This window comes from Sinohyriopsis cumingii, chromosome 5 (assembly GCF_028554795.1).
Source record: "Sinohyriopsis cumingii isolate HCF-2022 chromosome 5, ASM2855479v2, whole genome shotgun sequence".
NCBI classification, from domain to species: Eukaryota; Metazoa; Mollusca; class Bivalvia; order Unionida; family Unionidae; genus Sinohyriopsis; species Sinohyriopsis cumingii.
Genome location: NC_142965.1, coordinates 111,559,715 through 111,578,189, shown reverse-complemented (window position 1 = coordinate 111,578,189; position 18,475 = coordinate 111,559,715). Strand labels below are relative to the sequence as shown.

Genomic DNA, 18,475 nt, shown 5'->3' with positions numbered 1-18,475 from the left:
TGAATGACCGTGAACAAGAATTCTACAATGAACATGACCATGTAGGTGCTGTCTTAGATTACTCTCACAGCCTTCTCTTAAAGTCTGTAAAGCGGTGTTGATTTGTGCTTTTTTTCTGATCTGACATGGTTTGAAGTTTGAAACGATACATCTGCTCTAACATTTTCCTTCATATAACATCCATAGCTCACACATAAAGTGTTTAGCTTAACATCTGGTGCCATGTTCTTTGAAAGTATAGACTGGTCTGCTAACTAACAAGTTTAACAATGTAATGAATCTGTGTGGCATACTTATAAAGAATCTCATTGGCTTTCTTGGAAATAGGTCATAGTTACTATAAATAGCAACTAAGGAAAGTACTCTTACATTATTCATACACAACAGTCATCTTTTAAGAATATTCTCAAATTTATGAGTGGAATTAATGAGATGATAATAAAAATTAGAAAAATAAATTTATATTACTGTATATTTTTATTTTTTAAAGAACAAAAAAGAGAGTAATCCATACAAAGCAAGCGTAAAAACATAATTTTGTGGAAAAAAGCATAATGATTATACCAAAAACGCAATGGTTGGCATGTATGTTGATGGTGATATAGCCTTTGTGCCCCTTCTCTTGGTATCTGGGAAATTACCTTCCACTCAAAGGTTGGTGGGAAGGTGCAAGATGAGTTTTGACTACTCTGAGGTGAATCTGTGTGTCATTCAAAGATGTGAGAATAAATGTTATAGTCAGGTAGGAATGAATGTAGTAACTGATGTGTGTGAGGCCATGAACTAACCAGCCAAATGATCCAGAGATTTGAGTTGCACAGAATATGTACTTACAGTGTATCCCCTAGGGGTGCAAGATTGGGGGTCAAAATTCCCCTTGGTGTCAAAAATGGGGGTCAGACTGAGTAAAAAGCAAACTTTGATATCAAAACTGGGGATGAACTAAAAATTCTGGGGGTCTCTGAAGCACAAATGAGAGTAAAGGGAAACACTGGACCTAACTGTGAAAGAGATGAACCAGTCTCTCAACAGTAACCTTTAGATATTCCTTACCATTACACTATCAATCACACTATTAACAGAATGCAACCCTACCATATTCTTGACATCTGTAACCCCAGTAGCACTACAGTATAACACTCTGGCTTTGGGAAGCATTCTGTAGAACAAAACAAAGGTAAATCAACTGAATTAAATTTCACAAAAAAGTCAAATTAATTGAATAAAATTTCACAAAAGTCAATTTACTTGAATTAAATTTCACAAAAAGTAAAATTAATTTACTTAAATTTCACAACAAAAGGTCAAATTAATTGAATTAAATTTCACAAAAGTCAAATTAGTTGAATTAAATTTCACAATGAGAAAATCACATAATTTTTTAATCTCATTTCTTTAATCAGCAAAGATTACACTTTGCCATAAAATTATAAACCACAGCAGTGAAACAAAGAAAAGATCAAATTTTAATTTCTAAGTATGAATCACTGCTGAATCAACCTCAGAAGTTTATGTTAATTTGCAGAATAAATGTCATAAAGAAAATTATTTACCTCTGAATTGTGGTAACGGCAACAGCAACTTTAGTGCTTGCTTGCTCCTTGCCCTTGAGAAGAAAATGAAAAGATTTTTTGTGATGTGGAATGCATACTTCATTACATGGGTGAATGTTGTGAAAAACCAAATTACTGAAAAGCAGACCAGTGGGATCAAGAGGGGAGAGACGTTAACGTCAAAACTGTAACTGAAGAATCCAAAATTCTGAATCTCTAATCTGAGCATACATCCTTTGATCATTGATCTATAAATTTCTTATGATAAATTTTGAGAAAAATATGTGCTTCCTTATTTTATTAAAGTGATTATGCATCCAGAATGTTCTCAGCATGAATGTTAGCATATATATATATATATATAAAGCTGATGAATAGATTATGCATTTTCTTCCATATAGGACCAGTCATGAGAAGACAGTTATGCTCTGAAGTTTTAACACAGGATAAAGGAGTGTGCTGTTCTCTTAGCCAATAAGCAATTGAAGCTATAATGAATTGGAGAGATGAAAAAGAAATAAATGTAGTTGTTGTCAGAGAATTAGGCATGGACAAATCATCCTAAGCAACAATTACCAAGCTAATGCAACAAATCCTTTTTTTTTAAAATCTTTGTATGAAGCGAAAATATTTGTCACAAAGGCAAAATAGTGAAAACTTATTTATATTCAGCACTAACTTTAATTAGTCTACATGTGAAACCCTTGTTGGATGACCATGAATTTGAATCTGCAATGAGTGCTCGTGTGCTCAATCCAACTGCTGTATTATATTACTCTCATATTCATCTTTTAAAGTTTGTAAATAGTGCTTAACATCTGACACCATTTTATTTAAATGCATCGACTGGTCCACTACTTAATTAGCTTATCAATATAATCAATCTGTGAAACAAAACTCAAAGTGAAGAAACCCCACTTTTTTATATTGAAAATGGGTTGTATATAGTTGCTATCAAGAGAAAATAATGAAAAGTCTTACATAGCTGTGATTTAAGATTATTCTCAAATCAAAGAGATAATACTAATAATGACAAAGACAACTTTTTATTGTTTTATTTTTATTCAATATTTTTTAATGTACTAAAAAGTGTAATCCATATACAGGCAAATGTAAAAGATAATTTGGTGAAAACAGCATAATGATTATGCCAAAAGGGTAATGGTTGGCATGGATTCAGAATACCGCATGAAAACTTCTGTTTGCTTGTTCAAAATTAAATCATTAAGTTTAAAATTTAGTAAACCAAATCAATGATTTTTTTTCCCCCTACTAAATGCTTTCCAGCCACTTTAACCCCCTACACCCCTCCCCTCAAAAAAACAAACCCCTCCCCCCAAAACCTCAACTGATTTGCACGATTTGGAAGATTGACCTGTGGGGACATTTTGAAGATGGAATTTTCATAATATGACAGAACTTTCAACCATGTCACTATAAACTTTTAAAAAGAAAAAGTCTACCAGTTGTGAATGAAGAAGTGATTATAAGGAGACAAGATAAACATCAAAACACCAACTTGGCAAACTAAGAATAGCAAGGTTGAAAGTCTCTTGAAAGGAAGCACCGGTATTAGAGAGTCATATACACCAGTCAAATACATCTAAACCAGTCATATACATCTAAACCAGTCATATACGTATAAACCAGTTAAATACATCTAAACCAGTTAAATACATCTAAACCAGTCATATACATCTAAACCAGTCATATACATATAAACCAATTTATTACAAATTGCTGAAGGTTGTCAATGAGATAGATATAAAATATACATGAGATCAGATGAAACAGTGTCCAAAGCAATGGGGATGTAAATATGAATAGCTGAATATACAGAAGTTTCCCAAGCATGAAAATTGAGTCAAGTCAACCTAATTTAGGTATGAATAACTTACTGAGCAGATATTTACATACCAATTTTCATGAGTGTGGATGAAATGTTGTCTAAGATATTGAGTGTAACGAACAAGCAGCTAAAAATATAAACGTCTCTGAACCATGCAAATTTGATCATGATTCAGCACTATAATTTACAAAATCAAAATTACAAAAAGACTGCTGATTATCATGTATCCAAACCATAAATGTATGACCTAATTATTTAATTCCTAGACAAGAAATATATTTTTTTTGTTTTGGATCTACATGAAGATGATGTAATGCTTAAGACACTAAATAAAGGTGAAGCTGGATGGATGGGGGGTTAATGCTTAAGACACTAGCTAAAGGTGAACATGGATGGGGTGGGTAATGCTTAAGACACAGGCTAAAGGTGAAGATGGGGGGGGGAATGCTTAAGACACTAGCTAAAGGTGAAGATATATGGGGGGGTTAATGCTTTAGACACTAGCTAAAGGTGAAGATGGATGGTGGGGTAATGCTTAAGACAATAGCTAAAGGTGAAGATGGATGGGGGGCAAGATATGGGTTCTCACTGACTACAGTATGTAATTTCAATTTTAATATTAAGGCATTTATGTTTAAATTAAAAAATATTACAAATTCATTCCTATTATCAATATTCACCGCTCCGGTGGCCTAGTGGTTAGAGCATCTGCCTCGGATGTGGGAGGTCGAGGGTTCGATCCCGAGCTGAGTCATACCAAAGACTTTAAAAAATGGCACTAACAACTGCCTCGCTTGGTGCTCAGCATTAGGAGGTTAGTGTTAGGACTGGTTGGCCTGGTGTCAGGATAATGTGTCTGGGTGGGACATCATGCTACATGTCTGCGGCATGATGCCCCTGTGCTATACATCACTATAAATTGTCACAATGCAGACATTGTAGCAATAGGACTGAATTTTTTTTAAAGCTATGTTAAAAATCCATATCAAACACACACATATTATCAATATTCATTCATTTTGGTTTTCACTCTTTCCAAGCGACTTCAAACGACATTCACACATTGACACAAAGTTAACATGTAGCTATGTCTTTGTTTACTGCCCTTGTACCAGTAGACAGCACTCAGGACAATCACATTTGAAATTATGCTCTCCATTGCAAAGTACTACACCAGCATTCTCATCAGCCCTTAATGACACTGTCAACACACCATCCATCATTCAAACATTACATGGTGTACAAGATGCAAAAAAATTACAATGAGTACATAAGCAGATGCACCTATTCTAAATCTTAGACTGGTTCAGTGACATAGAACATCAAAATTGGGGACAGACCTTCATTTTCTGGGACAAATCATATAAGCAATTAAATTCAGTGATATTGTCCGTCTACTCATTATGATAAGGACAAATACTGGGTTCATTCAGAGCAGCAGAAATGAAATTCAATGACTTTTCAATGACCAATTTCCAGCTTTTAATGACTACCAGTAATCATGTTATCAAGTGTTCTGCTTCATTTACTATATAAATACAAAAATTAAATTCAGAAACAATACAGCAATAAATGTAATGAAATATGAAAAGAAAATTATATTAAAAAAATAAGTCATTGTAACTGGACCCTGATGTTAACAATTGCTCTTTACCTTCTATACTTTCTTCTCAAGCTGCAACTCCACTGCTTTTACTTCAGAGTTGCTGCCTGGATTTTATCTAATGGGTGGAGGGGCCTACCACTTATTAAGAAAATAAAGGGGAGTAAAACAAAAAGGGGGGGGGGAATGGCCAAAGTTCACTCTTGTTTATCTATCACCTCAATACCATCTATCTTTCTTCCAGCTACTCTCGGCTGAAGCCCTAATGAAACCAAAATCTTTAAAAGCTATTGCCTCTGTACATTTTTCTGAGCTTCCTATGTTCCTCTCCAGCGTATGAATTTTTTTGTTGAGATTCCCTGCTGGTGTGGCATATACATTGCTAGCTTAGCCAGCTGGTACAAGTTTGGAAATTTTTCCTTATGGTTATTAGGCAAAAATTTTCACAGTGCATGGGTTAGGTAATTTGGATACTTTGGCACCAAAATAAGATTTTTCACGCAGCATCATTGTACATTAGAATTCACCATGTATTGAATTACTCCAAAGAGAAAACAAAATCCAGGTGAATCAAAGAATAAAAATTTGTGTTAATATTCCTTGTTTCAATTGCAATTGTTCTTGAATTTGAAATCTGGGTCATAAATAAAATGTCAAGACAATACATTAAAACACACAACAGGAATAAGAAGGAATTAATCCATGTTTATAAATTCATAGACTGGCACTACTAATTTCCTAACGAACAGTCCAAAAGACAATACCTCTTAAGCTGGTAATCAGACCAATTAAAGTTACATATCTAGTGTTTGAAAAGTTATGAATTTGTTTAATGGTGTGCTGATTTTGGTAAAATAGTTTACATACATTTGCAGTGTAACTTATTTTCCAGCTTTCCACCCAGTCACATTATCCTGACACAAGGCTGACCAGTCCTACTACTAACCTGTTACTGTTGAATACCTAGCAAGGCAGCTCTCAGTACAATTTTTTAAGTCTTTGGTATGACTCGGTCAGAGTTTGAACCTGCGACCCTCTAATCACTAGGCCACCAGAGCAATCCTTTCACCCAGTTAAAACAAGTCACAAAAATGTGTGATGACCTAAGTTTGGTCTAGCTGATTTACTTTCATCCAGATTCATCTACATGACAATTTTTATGAGTGTTGGTGAAACAGACTTCAAGAGTGTCTAATGCAAATTTGGTCAGTGATTAATGGACAAAGGGCTACATAAACTCCCACTTTAACTGCTAAGGAAATAATTATAAAAATATGTCTATTAGAATGACTTACTGGAACAAAGTTCTTTGCTTTATGACACTCATCAAATATCAAACAACCGTCAAAGTGTTCTCCTCCACACCAGTTCACTAGCTGCTGCAGTCGTGTCTGTCTAGCATTGGATAAACTTCCTGTAACAAAAATGGAGTGGATTTATTCTTATTGTTTGAAATGTCAATTTATTTACAATGGCCAAAAAAAAATTGTTTAATCATAATGGTATAATCAGAAATAAGATTTTAGTTTACAGTACATAGTGGACTGATAAGAAAATTATGTTGGTACATATTGTTGTTTTATTCTTTGTGTGGTTTTGTAAAACAAAAAAAGCCATTTTTGGGGGTACTTACATTTGTGAATTTGCTTTCTGTCCAAGTCTGCATAATTATAGGTATTATAGTTCATGGATTAACTTCTACAAATGTTCAACAGCAAATGATGTCTGCTTGAATGGCTAAAACATTACCACCATGAAGATAAGCAGAAAACAATCAACTGTCAAGAAAGCAATCCTCTACATCAGAGGTATCAAACTCAAATCACTAGGAGTAACATATAAGGACTAGTACACTGGCTTGAGGACCACATGAGGACTAGTACACTGGCTTGAGCACCACATGAGGACTAGTACACTGGCTTGAGCACCACATGAGGACTAGTACACTGGCTTGAGGACTACATGAGAAATAATACACTGGCTTGAGGACCACATGAGGACTAGTACACTGGCTTGAGGACCACATGAGAAATAATACACTGGCTTGAGGACCACATGAGGACTAATACAATGGCTTGAGGACCACATGAGGACTAGTACACTGGCTTGAAAACTGCATGAGAAATAATACACTGGTTTGAGGACCACATGAGGACTAGTACACTGGCTTGAGGACCAAATGAGGACTAGTACACTGGCTTGAGCACCACATGAGAAATAATACACTGGCTTGAGGACCACATGAGGACTAGTACACTGGCTTGTGGACCACATGAGAAATAGTACACTGGCTTGAGGACCACATGAGGACTAGTACACTGGCTTGAGGACCACATAAGAACTAGTACACTGGCTTGAGGACCACACGAGGACTAGTACAGTGAATAATGGCAGTTTGGACAGAAAAATCAAGCACTCAAACCTTCAATTATGACCATCCATAGTCAAATATAGATGACTCAAGTTTTTGTTACAGTATTTTATCTTCTGAAATGAAAACTAGTACACTGGCTTGAAGGCCGCATGAGAACTAGTACAATGGCTTGAGGGCCGCATGAGAACTAGTACACTGGCTTGAGGGCTGCATGAGAATTAGTACACTGGTTTGAGGGCCGAATCATTGAACATTTTCATACAGCGATACAAAAGTGGAGTAAAAATAATACAAAAATAACAGTATTATGCTATTCTGTTATGCTAAGTGGCAAGGAATTATATGCCCACATGACTTTTTATCAATACTAAGTGGCTTTGAAAAAAAGGTGCGCATTTTTAATTATTTTACAAATTCTGGGTGTCGTTTAGAGCCAAGGGAAATCGTGGGCCACATGTTTGAGACCCCTGCTTTACACCATGTTTTCATCTGGGTGCTCAACGTCTAACCAAACAGACACAGCCCCAACATTCTGGTAGCTCTTTGGCATGATATCACAGTAGTCCAGCCCCAACAGTCTGGTAGCGCTTTGGCATGATAATCAGTCGTTAAGCCCCAACATTATGGTAACCCATGGGCTAAAAAAACACGATCTGTCAGACCCTGTGATTGTTGCCATTACAAATGTAAGATATGCTGAAATGTTGGAAAAAAATACTTTGAAAACTCAAGCACCAACTAAGACATTGTAAGTATGTAGTATACAGAATGTATACAGCTTTCTTACCTCCCTTTTGAATAGAAGAAACCAAAGTTGCATAGGTACTGAAGACAACACCTTCCCTGAAATCAGCTGGCAGACCAAGGACTCTGAAAATAGACCATTTGATTTCTGATTGTAAAACATGCATGTCCCCAATGCACAGAAGGCATTTTACTGGAGGTGAGAAGTGTCATGTGATGATTATTCAAATGTTTAAAGCTGCAGGTATTATACTGGTGCTCAGCAGTGTGATTTTAGAAAAGGTTTATACTGAAGCCGAGCATTGTGAATGTGATGACTTATCAAAATAATGGCAGCTTGGACAGAAAAATCAAGCACTCAAGCCTTCAATTATGACCATCCATAGTCAAATATAGATGACTCAAGTTTTTGTTACAGTATTTTATCTTCTGAAATGAAAACCTAATCAAAAAGTAAAATATGTGGATAAATACTTAAAGTTAATAGACCTCTGTTGTTTAGTACAAACCAAGCACCAAAAACATAGCTGGCAAACTGTATGATTTGTTAAGAAACAAAATGCAAAGTATACAAAAAAAGGGCACAAGCCCAAAGCTATGAGTATGACACTAGATGGATAATATGAGTGACTGATGTTTAATGCAAAGATCAGTATCCTTTAATGGAGGTTTCCTTGTCTTAAAATAAAAACCTACTGAGGATAATTATCTCCAACTTATATGAAAAACTGCTCACTCACCAGAAAATGAATTTATATTAAATACCCTTGACAACGTAAACAATAAATCAAGATGCTAAAATTTAGCATTTTAAAATCTTGAAATCAAAACATAAAAAACAAAAGAAAATTTTATTTTATTTTTATTTTACAGGAGCTTCAAGTATGGACATATTTTATAAACTTACAGAAGATCAACAAAATAAGATATTCTTAAATTAAAAGCTTGTTCACAAATTTAGCTAAATTTAAAATAAGCCATATTTGTTGCACAAGTTAAAACATCCTAAGTTTGACCCAAAAATATTTTGGCATAACAGTTTATGCATCTTTATGATTCTGATATTTTCAATGTTACAATTATTTATACAGAGATTATCTGCACACTACACCGTTAAACCATAATATATACCTCCCTACATATAAACATACCAACTTCACACTAAGCTCCTTCAACAACCCCACCCAAACCAAATCTTCATACTTTTTAATACATACTTCCCAAACTGTCCCCTCCCCACACACAAGTCAGACCATTATCCATGTGGTAAGCTAAAATCCCTTGTATGTACAACAGTCAAATGTCAGTATGTCAGTAGTGGCCATACATGTGAAAAGACCAAACTGGCCATTGTACACAGGTGAACTCTGTACACAGGTGACATTTGTATATAGGAAGATCATATATATTACGAATCTTGCAATATGACCCCTGGATCACTGTCTGGGGGTGGGGTTCAGTACATTTGTATACAAAGGAATGGTTTGGGATTGGAATATTTATAAAACATATTTGATTTATGATGGCAAGCCAATTAAATTACTTTAGTGGCAATGTTTCGGTTAGGTATGACTTTGGACCATCTTGCATGGACCAAAGAGGAGGGATAAAAAATTTATACGTCCTCTTGTAGTTGGTTACCATATGGCAACTAATGTGCAAAACTGTTATGAATTTCCACCCAGCTGTTTACGAGACAGAGTAACAACAGAACGACTCAGCAAGATTATAGCCGCTGCTAAAGCATGGTGATAAGTTTACATTCGCTTAGAATTATGTCCTATCTACCAGATTCAATGTTTAATTGATGCTCAAAAATCTAATATAGTTCCCCTCTACATAAGAAATTCTAGCTACAGTAGTAAGGGATGTTACTGACCTTGTTTCTCTGTCCAGTTCCTGGCAGCCATCTATTACACGTAGGAAACATCCTATATCAGAAAGGTCCCTGAAATCAGATCATGGCATTAGCATCAGCAAGCAAGTCTAGAAACATGGGCCAATGCAATTTAGGAATAAAAGACTAGTTTAATATTTTGATTTTTGGGGTCTTCATTATATTCAGGCATTATGTAAGCTGTGTGATTTGGTAAGTAACAGTTTATACTACGAGAACTTTGAAATAAATAATATTTAAATGACTAGTAATTGCATCCTGGAAATAGATTTTTGTCCTTAATTTTCTGATTTTAATCTTTAAACTTTGTCACACAAGAATATTCACCCATTTGAACCAGGCATTGATTTTTGCTATCCAAAAAGTTTGGTCCTGGTATTTTGTCACCGTTTTGGGTTTCAGGCAATTTCTCACTGGATGAATGGTTATACATGGCCACAGTTACAACAGGTGCAGGAAAAACCTGAGAAAATCCAGTAAAAACCACCATCCCACAGGATGCAACACGCAAAATTTCTCACATACCCATTATGGCAGAGACCGAGACTCAAAGTCCATGCAGACAGAGATGAAAAGGCAGTAATCACTAAAGGAAAGCACTTTAGGCCACTAGGCCACCCAGGGCCCAAGGTCCTGGTATGTCATAGTGAATGTTAGAATGCAGTACCATTTCATGGATTCTTATATTCATGATTTGGTTTATCAAAGTTTGTGCATATGTAGGTATTCAATTTTGCTGAAAAACCTCGAGAAATACCATATGGCCTGGTATTTCTTTTGCAGGCATGATAAAAGTTAATTTGTATTAAGAAAGATGTTGTATGATGCCCACGACATTTGGTCCAGTGGTACTGCATACATGTACTAAATTTTTTCACAGAATGGAAAAGGTTGTAGTATAAAATGGACCAAAACACAACTTTATATTTTCTGTGTCAGTAACTAAAACATATGGGAGAATGGCACAAGATCTCTTGTATGTCCACTTCAGCAGAAGAAGAAAAAAATAATGAAAGGAAACAACAAACAAATAAATATTAACAAAACCCACAATATAATGGATAAGAAAACTTCAATACCATATTCTAAATTATATACATTTACCTTCTAGCATCCACAATCAAATCAGAAGAAATAGTGAACCAGATGTGCCTTGTCCTGCCTCTGGCAAAATTATCAAAGATAATTCCAGCTATCTGAAATTAAAATTAAAAGCTACCTTGGGCTGGTATGATGATTTGAAAAACAGATTAATAAATTAATCTATCCATTTAACAATATAAAAGTTATGTAACTGATGTTTAAGCAAGATGTTTGCTGCCATCAAAATCATTCTCTTAGGGCTGTTCCATTAAAACATACATGGGACTCAGGGAAGACACTTTTAAAGTGGGTACTTGTGCATAGATGCAATTTAGAATTTTCTTACCATTTTAATATGAATATGAAATCAAAGTACCCTGGCATATATTTTTAACAAATTGCCTTCCCTGGGTACCGTGTATATTTAAATGAAACTGCCCTTACCTTAAAATCAACCCTACAGTTTTTTATCCCAACCACAGAATCTTAAGCCATATCTTCATCAAATCAATATTAATTTTCTCAAACATTGTGAGTATAATAACCATTATGTATTTAATCCACTGACAGATGGGACAAAACTACAGTGTTGATGAAATCTGGCCTTGTACTCAATATTTGCATTACTATTCATGTAACTAATCAACTCTCACAACCTGTCCATGACATCAGTGGTCCAAAAGCCAGGTGATGTCAATGAAAAAAACACTTTCAAAATGTGGCTATACGAAAGTTCAAATATATTAAAGGCAATGGTTATACAAAAATGAAAGGACATATTCTATCTTTATGCTTAGAACAATATCATAGGATTATATGAAGCTATGCTTTTGTATGCCCCCCCCACACACACACACACAGCATACAGCAAAGCAAAGGAAACAAGATGGATTCACTGCAATTTAGATTCACCATTTGAATAAATGCATTAACAAGTCAATGTTGTCCCGATGTTTTTCAAAATTACATCATACAAACTAAAGGCTAAGAGAACAAAGAGTTTAGAGATATTTTGAGAACCATTACAAGAACTGGTAGGAGTGCAGTAAATGCTTTACTATCAGCACGTGAGACAACAGTAGTGAGATAACCTGTCTTCCTTTGCCCACACCAGCTGCATCCCCTATAAAGAACCCAGCTCTCTGTCTACTGGGAAGAATCATTTGATGTCGCTGACACTACAAGAAACAATTTATGAGGGTATAAAAAATGTCATCATTTTGGCAAATTTTGGAACATTTGCCCACTTAAACCATCCTGATTACCTAAAATATACCATAATCAAATAACAGTTTTCAGGATGGACTGAAAATGTTCTGGGGAAAGCTCAACAGAATTGCAAATGCAAATCATTCTTAAGCATGCAGAAAATGGTCCAAAACAACAAAAAATATACTAAAATGATCCACTCGTGTGGGTCAAGATGTTTCATAATGTGAATGAAACTCAGTTTCCCTTCATATTCCATATAAAACTCTGGACGAGTGATAATAAATGTTGCCCATCCAAAATATTTAACAAGTACTGGACTGTCAGACAATAATTTTTCCACCCTTGCAATACTTGATTTAGATGAAAATGAACTGGATGGGTAGAATTGTTTATTACTAACTCTTCTTAATGCTTTAAAGGACTTGTTTGGTAATTTCTGTTTTGTCTGAATTTGAAAAAATCTTGATTACCTTATCTTCAACCAGAAAATCCACAGATTACACAATGAAGTCAAATTATCTAATACTTAAATAAACTGGCAACAAGAGCTGCTCAATGGGACTGATACTCCCAGGACTAAAAAGAATGTACAGGACTCCTATATAAGACTTTTTCTTATATTTAATGGCTGAATACTGAAGCCATCTTTGACATTTTTGCATGATAATACAATTGTCAAGATGGCTGTCATTGCATCAGTATTGGATATAAGACCAGCTCCATTTTCATTTAGGTCCAACTGGACATCATCAAAAGCCTTCTGACCATCCATTCTGGAGGAGTAGCAATAAAAAGATTTTGAAGACTGATGTCACGGCAGCCATGATGAATGTATACTGGCGCCATTTTGCTAGTGACCAAATTAGATATTAAGAAGTTTTTCATTGAAAACCCTTATTACGTTATGCTCATCCATTGAGAATGAGTAGCAAAACAAGATGGCCACCATGGTCATTATAATGGATTTCAGATTACCATTGTTTTCATACCAGACCAACCAGAAACCAAAAAGCCTTCTGGTGAAACTCCATGTTGATATAACTTTCTATTGTAGTGGAGTAGTAATATCAATATTTTCAAGATAGCTGCTATGGAGGCCATATTCAATATAAGATTGGCACCAACTAGACAACATAACCAGTCTTTTGGTGAAAACTGCAAAGTAGCAACAAGGTTTTCATTTTTCAAGATGGTTATATAGTGTCCATAGTGTAGGTCAGATCAGCATCATGCAGAACTAACTTGACACCATAAGATGTCTTCTAATCAAAACCTAATGTTGATATGACTTTCCATCCAAAGAAGTAGCAACAACACAATTTTCAAGATGACTTCCATGACAGTCATAATGGAAGTTAGATATCACAGGAAGTCTTTTGATGTGATGTGATTTTGATTTTTAACGTAGCTTTAACAATTTTTCAGTCATATAGCTACGATGTCTGCAACGTGGCAGTTTATAGTGATGTCTAGCACTGGGGCATCATGCCGCAGACATGTAGCATGATGTCCCACCCAGTCACATTATCCTGACACCAGGCCAACCAGTCCTAACACTAACCTCTTAACGCTGAGCGCCAAGCAAGGCAGCTGTTAGTACCATTTTTTAAGTCTCTGGTATGACTCGGCCGGGAATCGAACCCATGACCTCCCGCATCCGAGGCGGACACTCTAACCACTAGACCACTGGAGCAGTCTGGAAGTCTTTTGATGAAATCATCATGATGAAAAGCTATAACAAGATCCTCAAGATTGTAAAAATGGTAGCCATACTGGAGGCCAGATTGGTACCATTCTAATTTAGGTACAACTAAATACCATAAGCCTAAAAAACCCGTGTCAATATGATTGAAAGTTTGAAAGTGACACTGCTGGCTGTGAAAGATAAATTAAACATGCAAACACACAATCCTACAAACACACAATCCTACAAACACCTGGTTCTCAAGATACTTCCCTTTCTACACTTACTGAGCCTTTAACAAACGGTAGGTGCTGTCATATTTACAGACAAACTCTGACATTTTAAACAAACAAAAAATTCAGTGAAAATATCACAAAGAAAAAATGAACTCCCATTTCCTCCAAACTTGCCAACTTTCACAAACCTTCAACATAAAGTAATTTCCATGAACTTTCAAGAACATGAAATGGACACTTGAAATTACACAAACTTTCATGGTCCATGCAAATCCTGCCGGTGTGCCTGATCCTTATCAAATAGCTCAACTTCGTTTGGGTACATGATTCTTTCTCAAACTGTTTTGTATGTTGTGTTATCAAAGTTGGAGAGACCATAAGTTGCTTTATGAGTGAAGTTCTTTTCATTATTTATCTATTGTTGTTTTATAACAACTTGATCAAGCACAGCAGTAATTCCTATCGCGTGGAAACCATGATCAAGATAAGAAAAGTTAGCTTAGCAAATTCAGTTGATTGCTATTTTGTATGGGTGAGAAAAGGCCTTCTCATAAGCTTTTCTGCTTTATAACCATGAAATCTTAATTTTTTTATGATATTGCCCATGCTAGGAATGACACCCATATCTGGCTAACATGGTCCATGTACTCATAAGCTTTTCTGCTTTATAACCATGAGATCTTAATTTTATTATGATATTGCCCATGCTAGGAATAACACCCGCATCTGGCTAACATGGTCCATGTACTCATGGTAATCATGGTCCATGTACTCATGGTAATCATGGTCCATGTACTCATGGTCCATGTACTCATGGTAATCATGGTCCATGTACTCATGGTAATCATGGTCCATATACTCATGGTAATCATGGTCCATATACTCATGGTAATCATGGTCCATGTACTAAATCTGTCTGTCCATAAAGATAATAATTAAAAAAATTATTGAATCTAAAGTTTAAAACAAATGAAATATTTATTCAAAGTAAAGAGAGCATGAGAAAAAGTTATAATCCTTTAATGTCCCTAAGACATGTTTAACTTTAAGATTGTAATTTTTTTTTATTCTGATAGGAAATAACTGCAGTATTCAAATGTTTACTTACTGCATACAATATGCCCTCATGCTGCATACTTACTGCATACAATATGCCCTCAAGCTGAAGGCTGCTCAGCTTCCCTTCTGTAATCATCTCTTTAGGCAGAGAGTCTGCAAGTGGATAGGTCGCATCTGGCAATGTTAAAGACTGGAAGAAATGTGCATATATATATATATAAAAAATAAAAATGTCTTGGAAAACATGACCCTGCCAGGGCTCTGCATGCAAAACTTATCATATATCTGTATGGATAAATTATTGGACATAGGTATGGAAAAGAGTAACACTGTGCCCCTTCAACAGTCAATGCGGAAGACAAATGACGAGAACAGCAATATAGAATAAAGTCTTATTTTAAAACTTTCAGAGAAAACATTTACACACAATCTTATCAGCAATGATATCAATGCCACTCTAGCTGCCAAAGCCTCACTGCTTTCTAACATATACATGAATGGTCTAGAGATTACCAAAGCAATCATCTACTACTGATACCATGATTCTATTCATACGCCATGGGTCAATCACAATTTAATATATCCAGGTATTATCAAATTGCTCTATAACATCACTTTAAAAGCCATGTTATTTTGTAGGTACGTAGGTAGGTAGGTAGGTGGGTGGGTGGGTTGGTGGGTAGGTAGGTAGGGAGGGAGAGGTAGGTAGGTAGATACAAACACTTTACATGGATATTATTGTAAGCACACAAAATCTGAGTACATTGTTTACATAACCAATGTAAAATGTTTGCACTCACTGAACAATCAAGTGATACTCTTTTTTTCTTTTTTAAAAAATATTACCTTCTATCAATTAATGTACTGCAGCCTGGCAATGTCCCCCTATGTTTTTCTCCCACAGAGTACATATTCAACAACTAATAATTAGATTCCATTATGATTATTAGGATAACGAAACCTACTGCGAGAGGTCCAGCCTCCACAATGTCCCCTGGATGAGGCAGACAGCCAGGCAAAATCTCATTATGCTTGTAACTGGAAAAAACCTCCACACTGAAAGAAACAAAATATGTAAATTTATCGTCTAACCTATGATGATGTCACTGCAACCCTAGTAAGTCACGACTAAACAAATAAACAACACTGTGATTCTAAACGTTTACATTCAACTCTCTCCTCCAACAATATATTATAAATCCGATAATATATGTATGCAAACAGATGATCATGTCCCTGCATTTTGTTTTGCTGCAAGCACGCTTCTTCTTTTCATTGCCATTCCATTACACAAAGATTCTTTTAAACTTTTGACCAAGCAGAATTTTCTTTACAACAGTCGAGGGATAACTAATACATGGAATGAATACATTACAAGGGTCATTGCAGAATGGGACCGAACAGACAGTTTATTAAAAACCGGATAGGAGATGATAAAAGAAAACAGTCAATATCAACAAAAATCTGATTTAAGTCAGGATTAAAGCAAAACTCAGCTTTAAAACAGAGAAAAATTGTGTCTGCTTTCAAGTATCAGGGCTTTTTGTTAAATGGATATTTTATGTTGTCTTGAGGATCCCCACATTTGACTTTTATACCTTACTAGATATTAAAGGGTCCCACTTTATAATTTCTGCAGTAAGCTGGGTGTCGATGTGTGTGTATGTGTGTGCAAGAGAGAGGGGAGGTCTCAATAGAATTTTCTGTGAAAATAGGAGTACTACCGGCAGTTCCCTCTCACAAGCATGTTGGGCATACATGAAGTGGATAAAGAGACACAAAACCATGTCAGTTTTACTTATTTGTAATTCTTTAAATATTCATACATCAGTCAACTTGGCAACATGCTACACAAAGCCGTTATTTAGACAGTAATACGTCATACCCTCCAAACAAAAATATCAGGTGAGGCATCTTAATTATAGAACTGGATGATCGTGAATTTAATTTTAATTTAAATGCAATGAGCATTCATGTGCTCAATCCCGAGTGCTGTATTACATTACTCTCATATTCTTCTTTTAAAGTTTGTAAAACGGTGTTGATTTGTCCTTTTTTATGATCTGACAAGTTTTCAAGATCCATGTGCTCTAACATTTTCCGTCATATAACATGAATCACACCATAAAGCCTCTTGCTTATAATCCTGCGCCATTTTCTATAAATCCAAGGACTGGTTCGCTACCTAATTTTATCATAAATATAATGAAACTGTGAGAAGTTCCAACTGATGAAATGCATCTATTTTATGGAAATTAAATGAGTCATATACAGTTGCTATAAATAGAAAACAAAGAACATTCTTACGTTGCAATTATGTTTATAAAAAGAATTCTCAAATTGATAAGAATGAATGAAATGATACTAAAAATGACGTGAAAGTAACAAATGGTAGCAATATTTATTATCGTAGGGTTTATCTTCTAATTTAATTTGAATCCTTAGAGTGTCGTCCTTTGCGAGATCACAAACACTATACTTATTCGGCTACACATGAAAATGAACACAATGCATAATTATGAGCATTACCTTAACAGATGGCATAGAAAAGCCATGAAACCTCTGTTTTGAGAAATCTCAACTATTTCTGCAATCTGGAAATCAATTGGTTCAGCAATTTGTATTGCATCCTACGGGCCTCTTAAGCTTGGGGTTTAATGCAGCAGTTTTAATTTTATTGCATCTGGGATGCATGTTTGTGCGTTATTGGAAGCCCTGAGTATTATATTCAGGTGAGACAAGTAATTTCTTAATCAACACATGTTACAGCTCTCAAAATAAATCCAAATTTGCCTCTAAGTGCTCATTTAACTAACTTTTCATGGAAATGTTCATTGGCATAGTGATGACCATCAGTTGACTATTTTTACATCTGAATAGAAGACTGCATATCATATGTATGTTTATAACATTCAAACTGAATAAAATATTAAATTAAACCACAATTAAAAAACTTTAAAACTGTACAGAGCTTTATCACTGATCTTTATTTCTTAGAGTGTAGCCATTACCAAGCATTTCCCAACATTTTTATTCAATCAATATTTCATCAGATATTGTATTTCTACTGAGAAAATACTTTTGTAAAACAATATTTTCAAATTAGCTGCTGTGGTGGACATAATGGATGTCAACTTGTCATCATTTTCATTTAGGACCCCCAAGGCATCATAAGAAACCT

At 35.2% G+C, this 18,475-nt stretch overlaps 1 protein-coding gene across 1 annotated transcript in view; it reads right to left on the bottom strand.

Annotated features, from left to right (window-relative positions):
- The window catches only part of LOC149800001 (protein strawberry notch homolog 1-like), a 146,082-nt gene that overhangs the window by 119,435 nt on the left and 8,172 nt on the right, over positions 1-18,475 (bottom strand). Inside the window, exons 3-11 of the mRNA XM_089959534.1 lie at positions 16,260-16,350; positions 15,377-15,484; positions 12,195-12,281; positions 11,125-11,216; positions 10,003-10,071; positions 8,167-8,249; positions 6,301-6,419; positions 1,554-1,606; positions 1,096-1,159 (exon numbers count right to left, since the gene is read on the bottom strand). Coding sequence (XP_089815660.1) covers positions 1,096-1,159; positions 1,554-1,606; positions 6,301-6,419; positions 8,167-8,249; positions 10,003-10,071; positions 11,125-11,216; positions 12,195-12,281; positions 15,377-15,484; positions 16,260-16,350 — 766 coding nt within the window. The remainder of the gene's footprint in view (positions 1-1,095; positions 1,160-1,553; positions 1,607-6,300; positions 6,420-8,166; positions 8,250-10,002; positions 10,072-11,124; positions 11,217-12,194; positions 12,282-15,376; positions 15,485-16,259; positions 16,351-18,475) is intronic.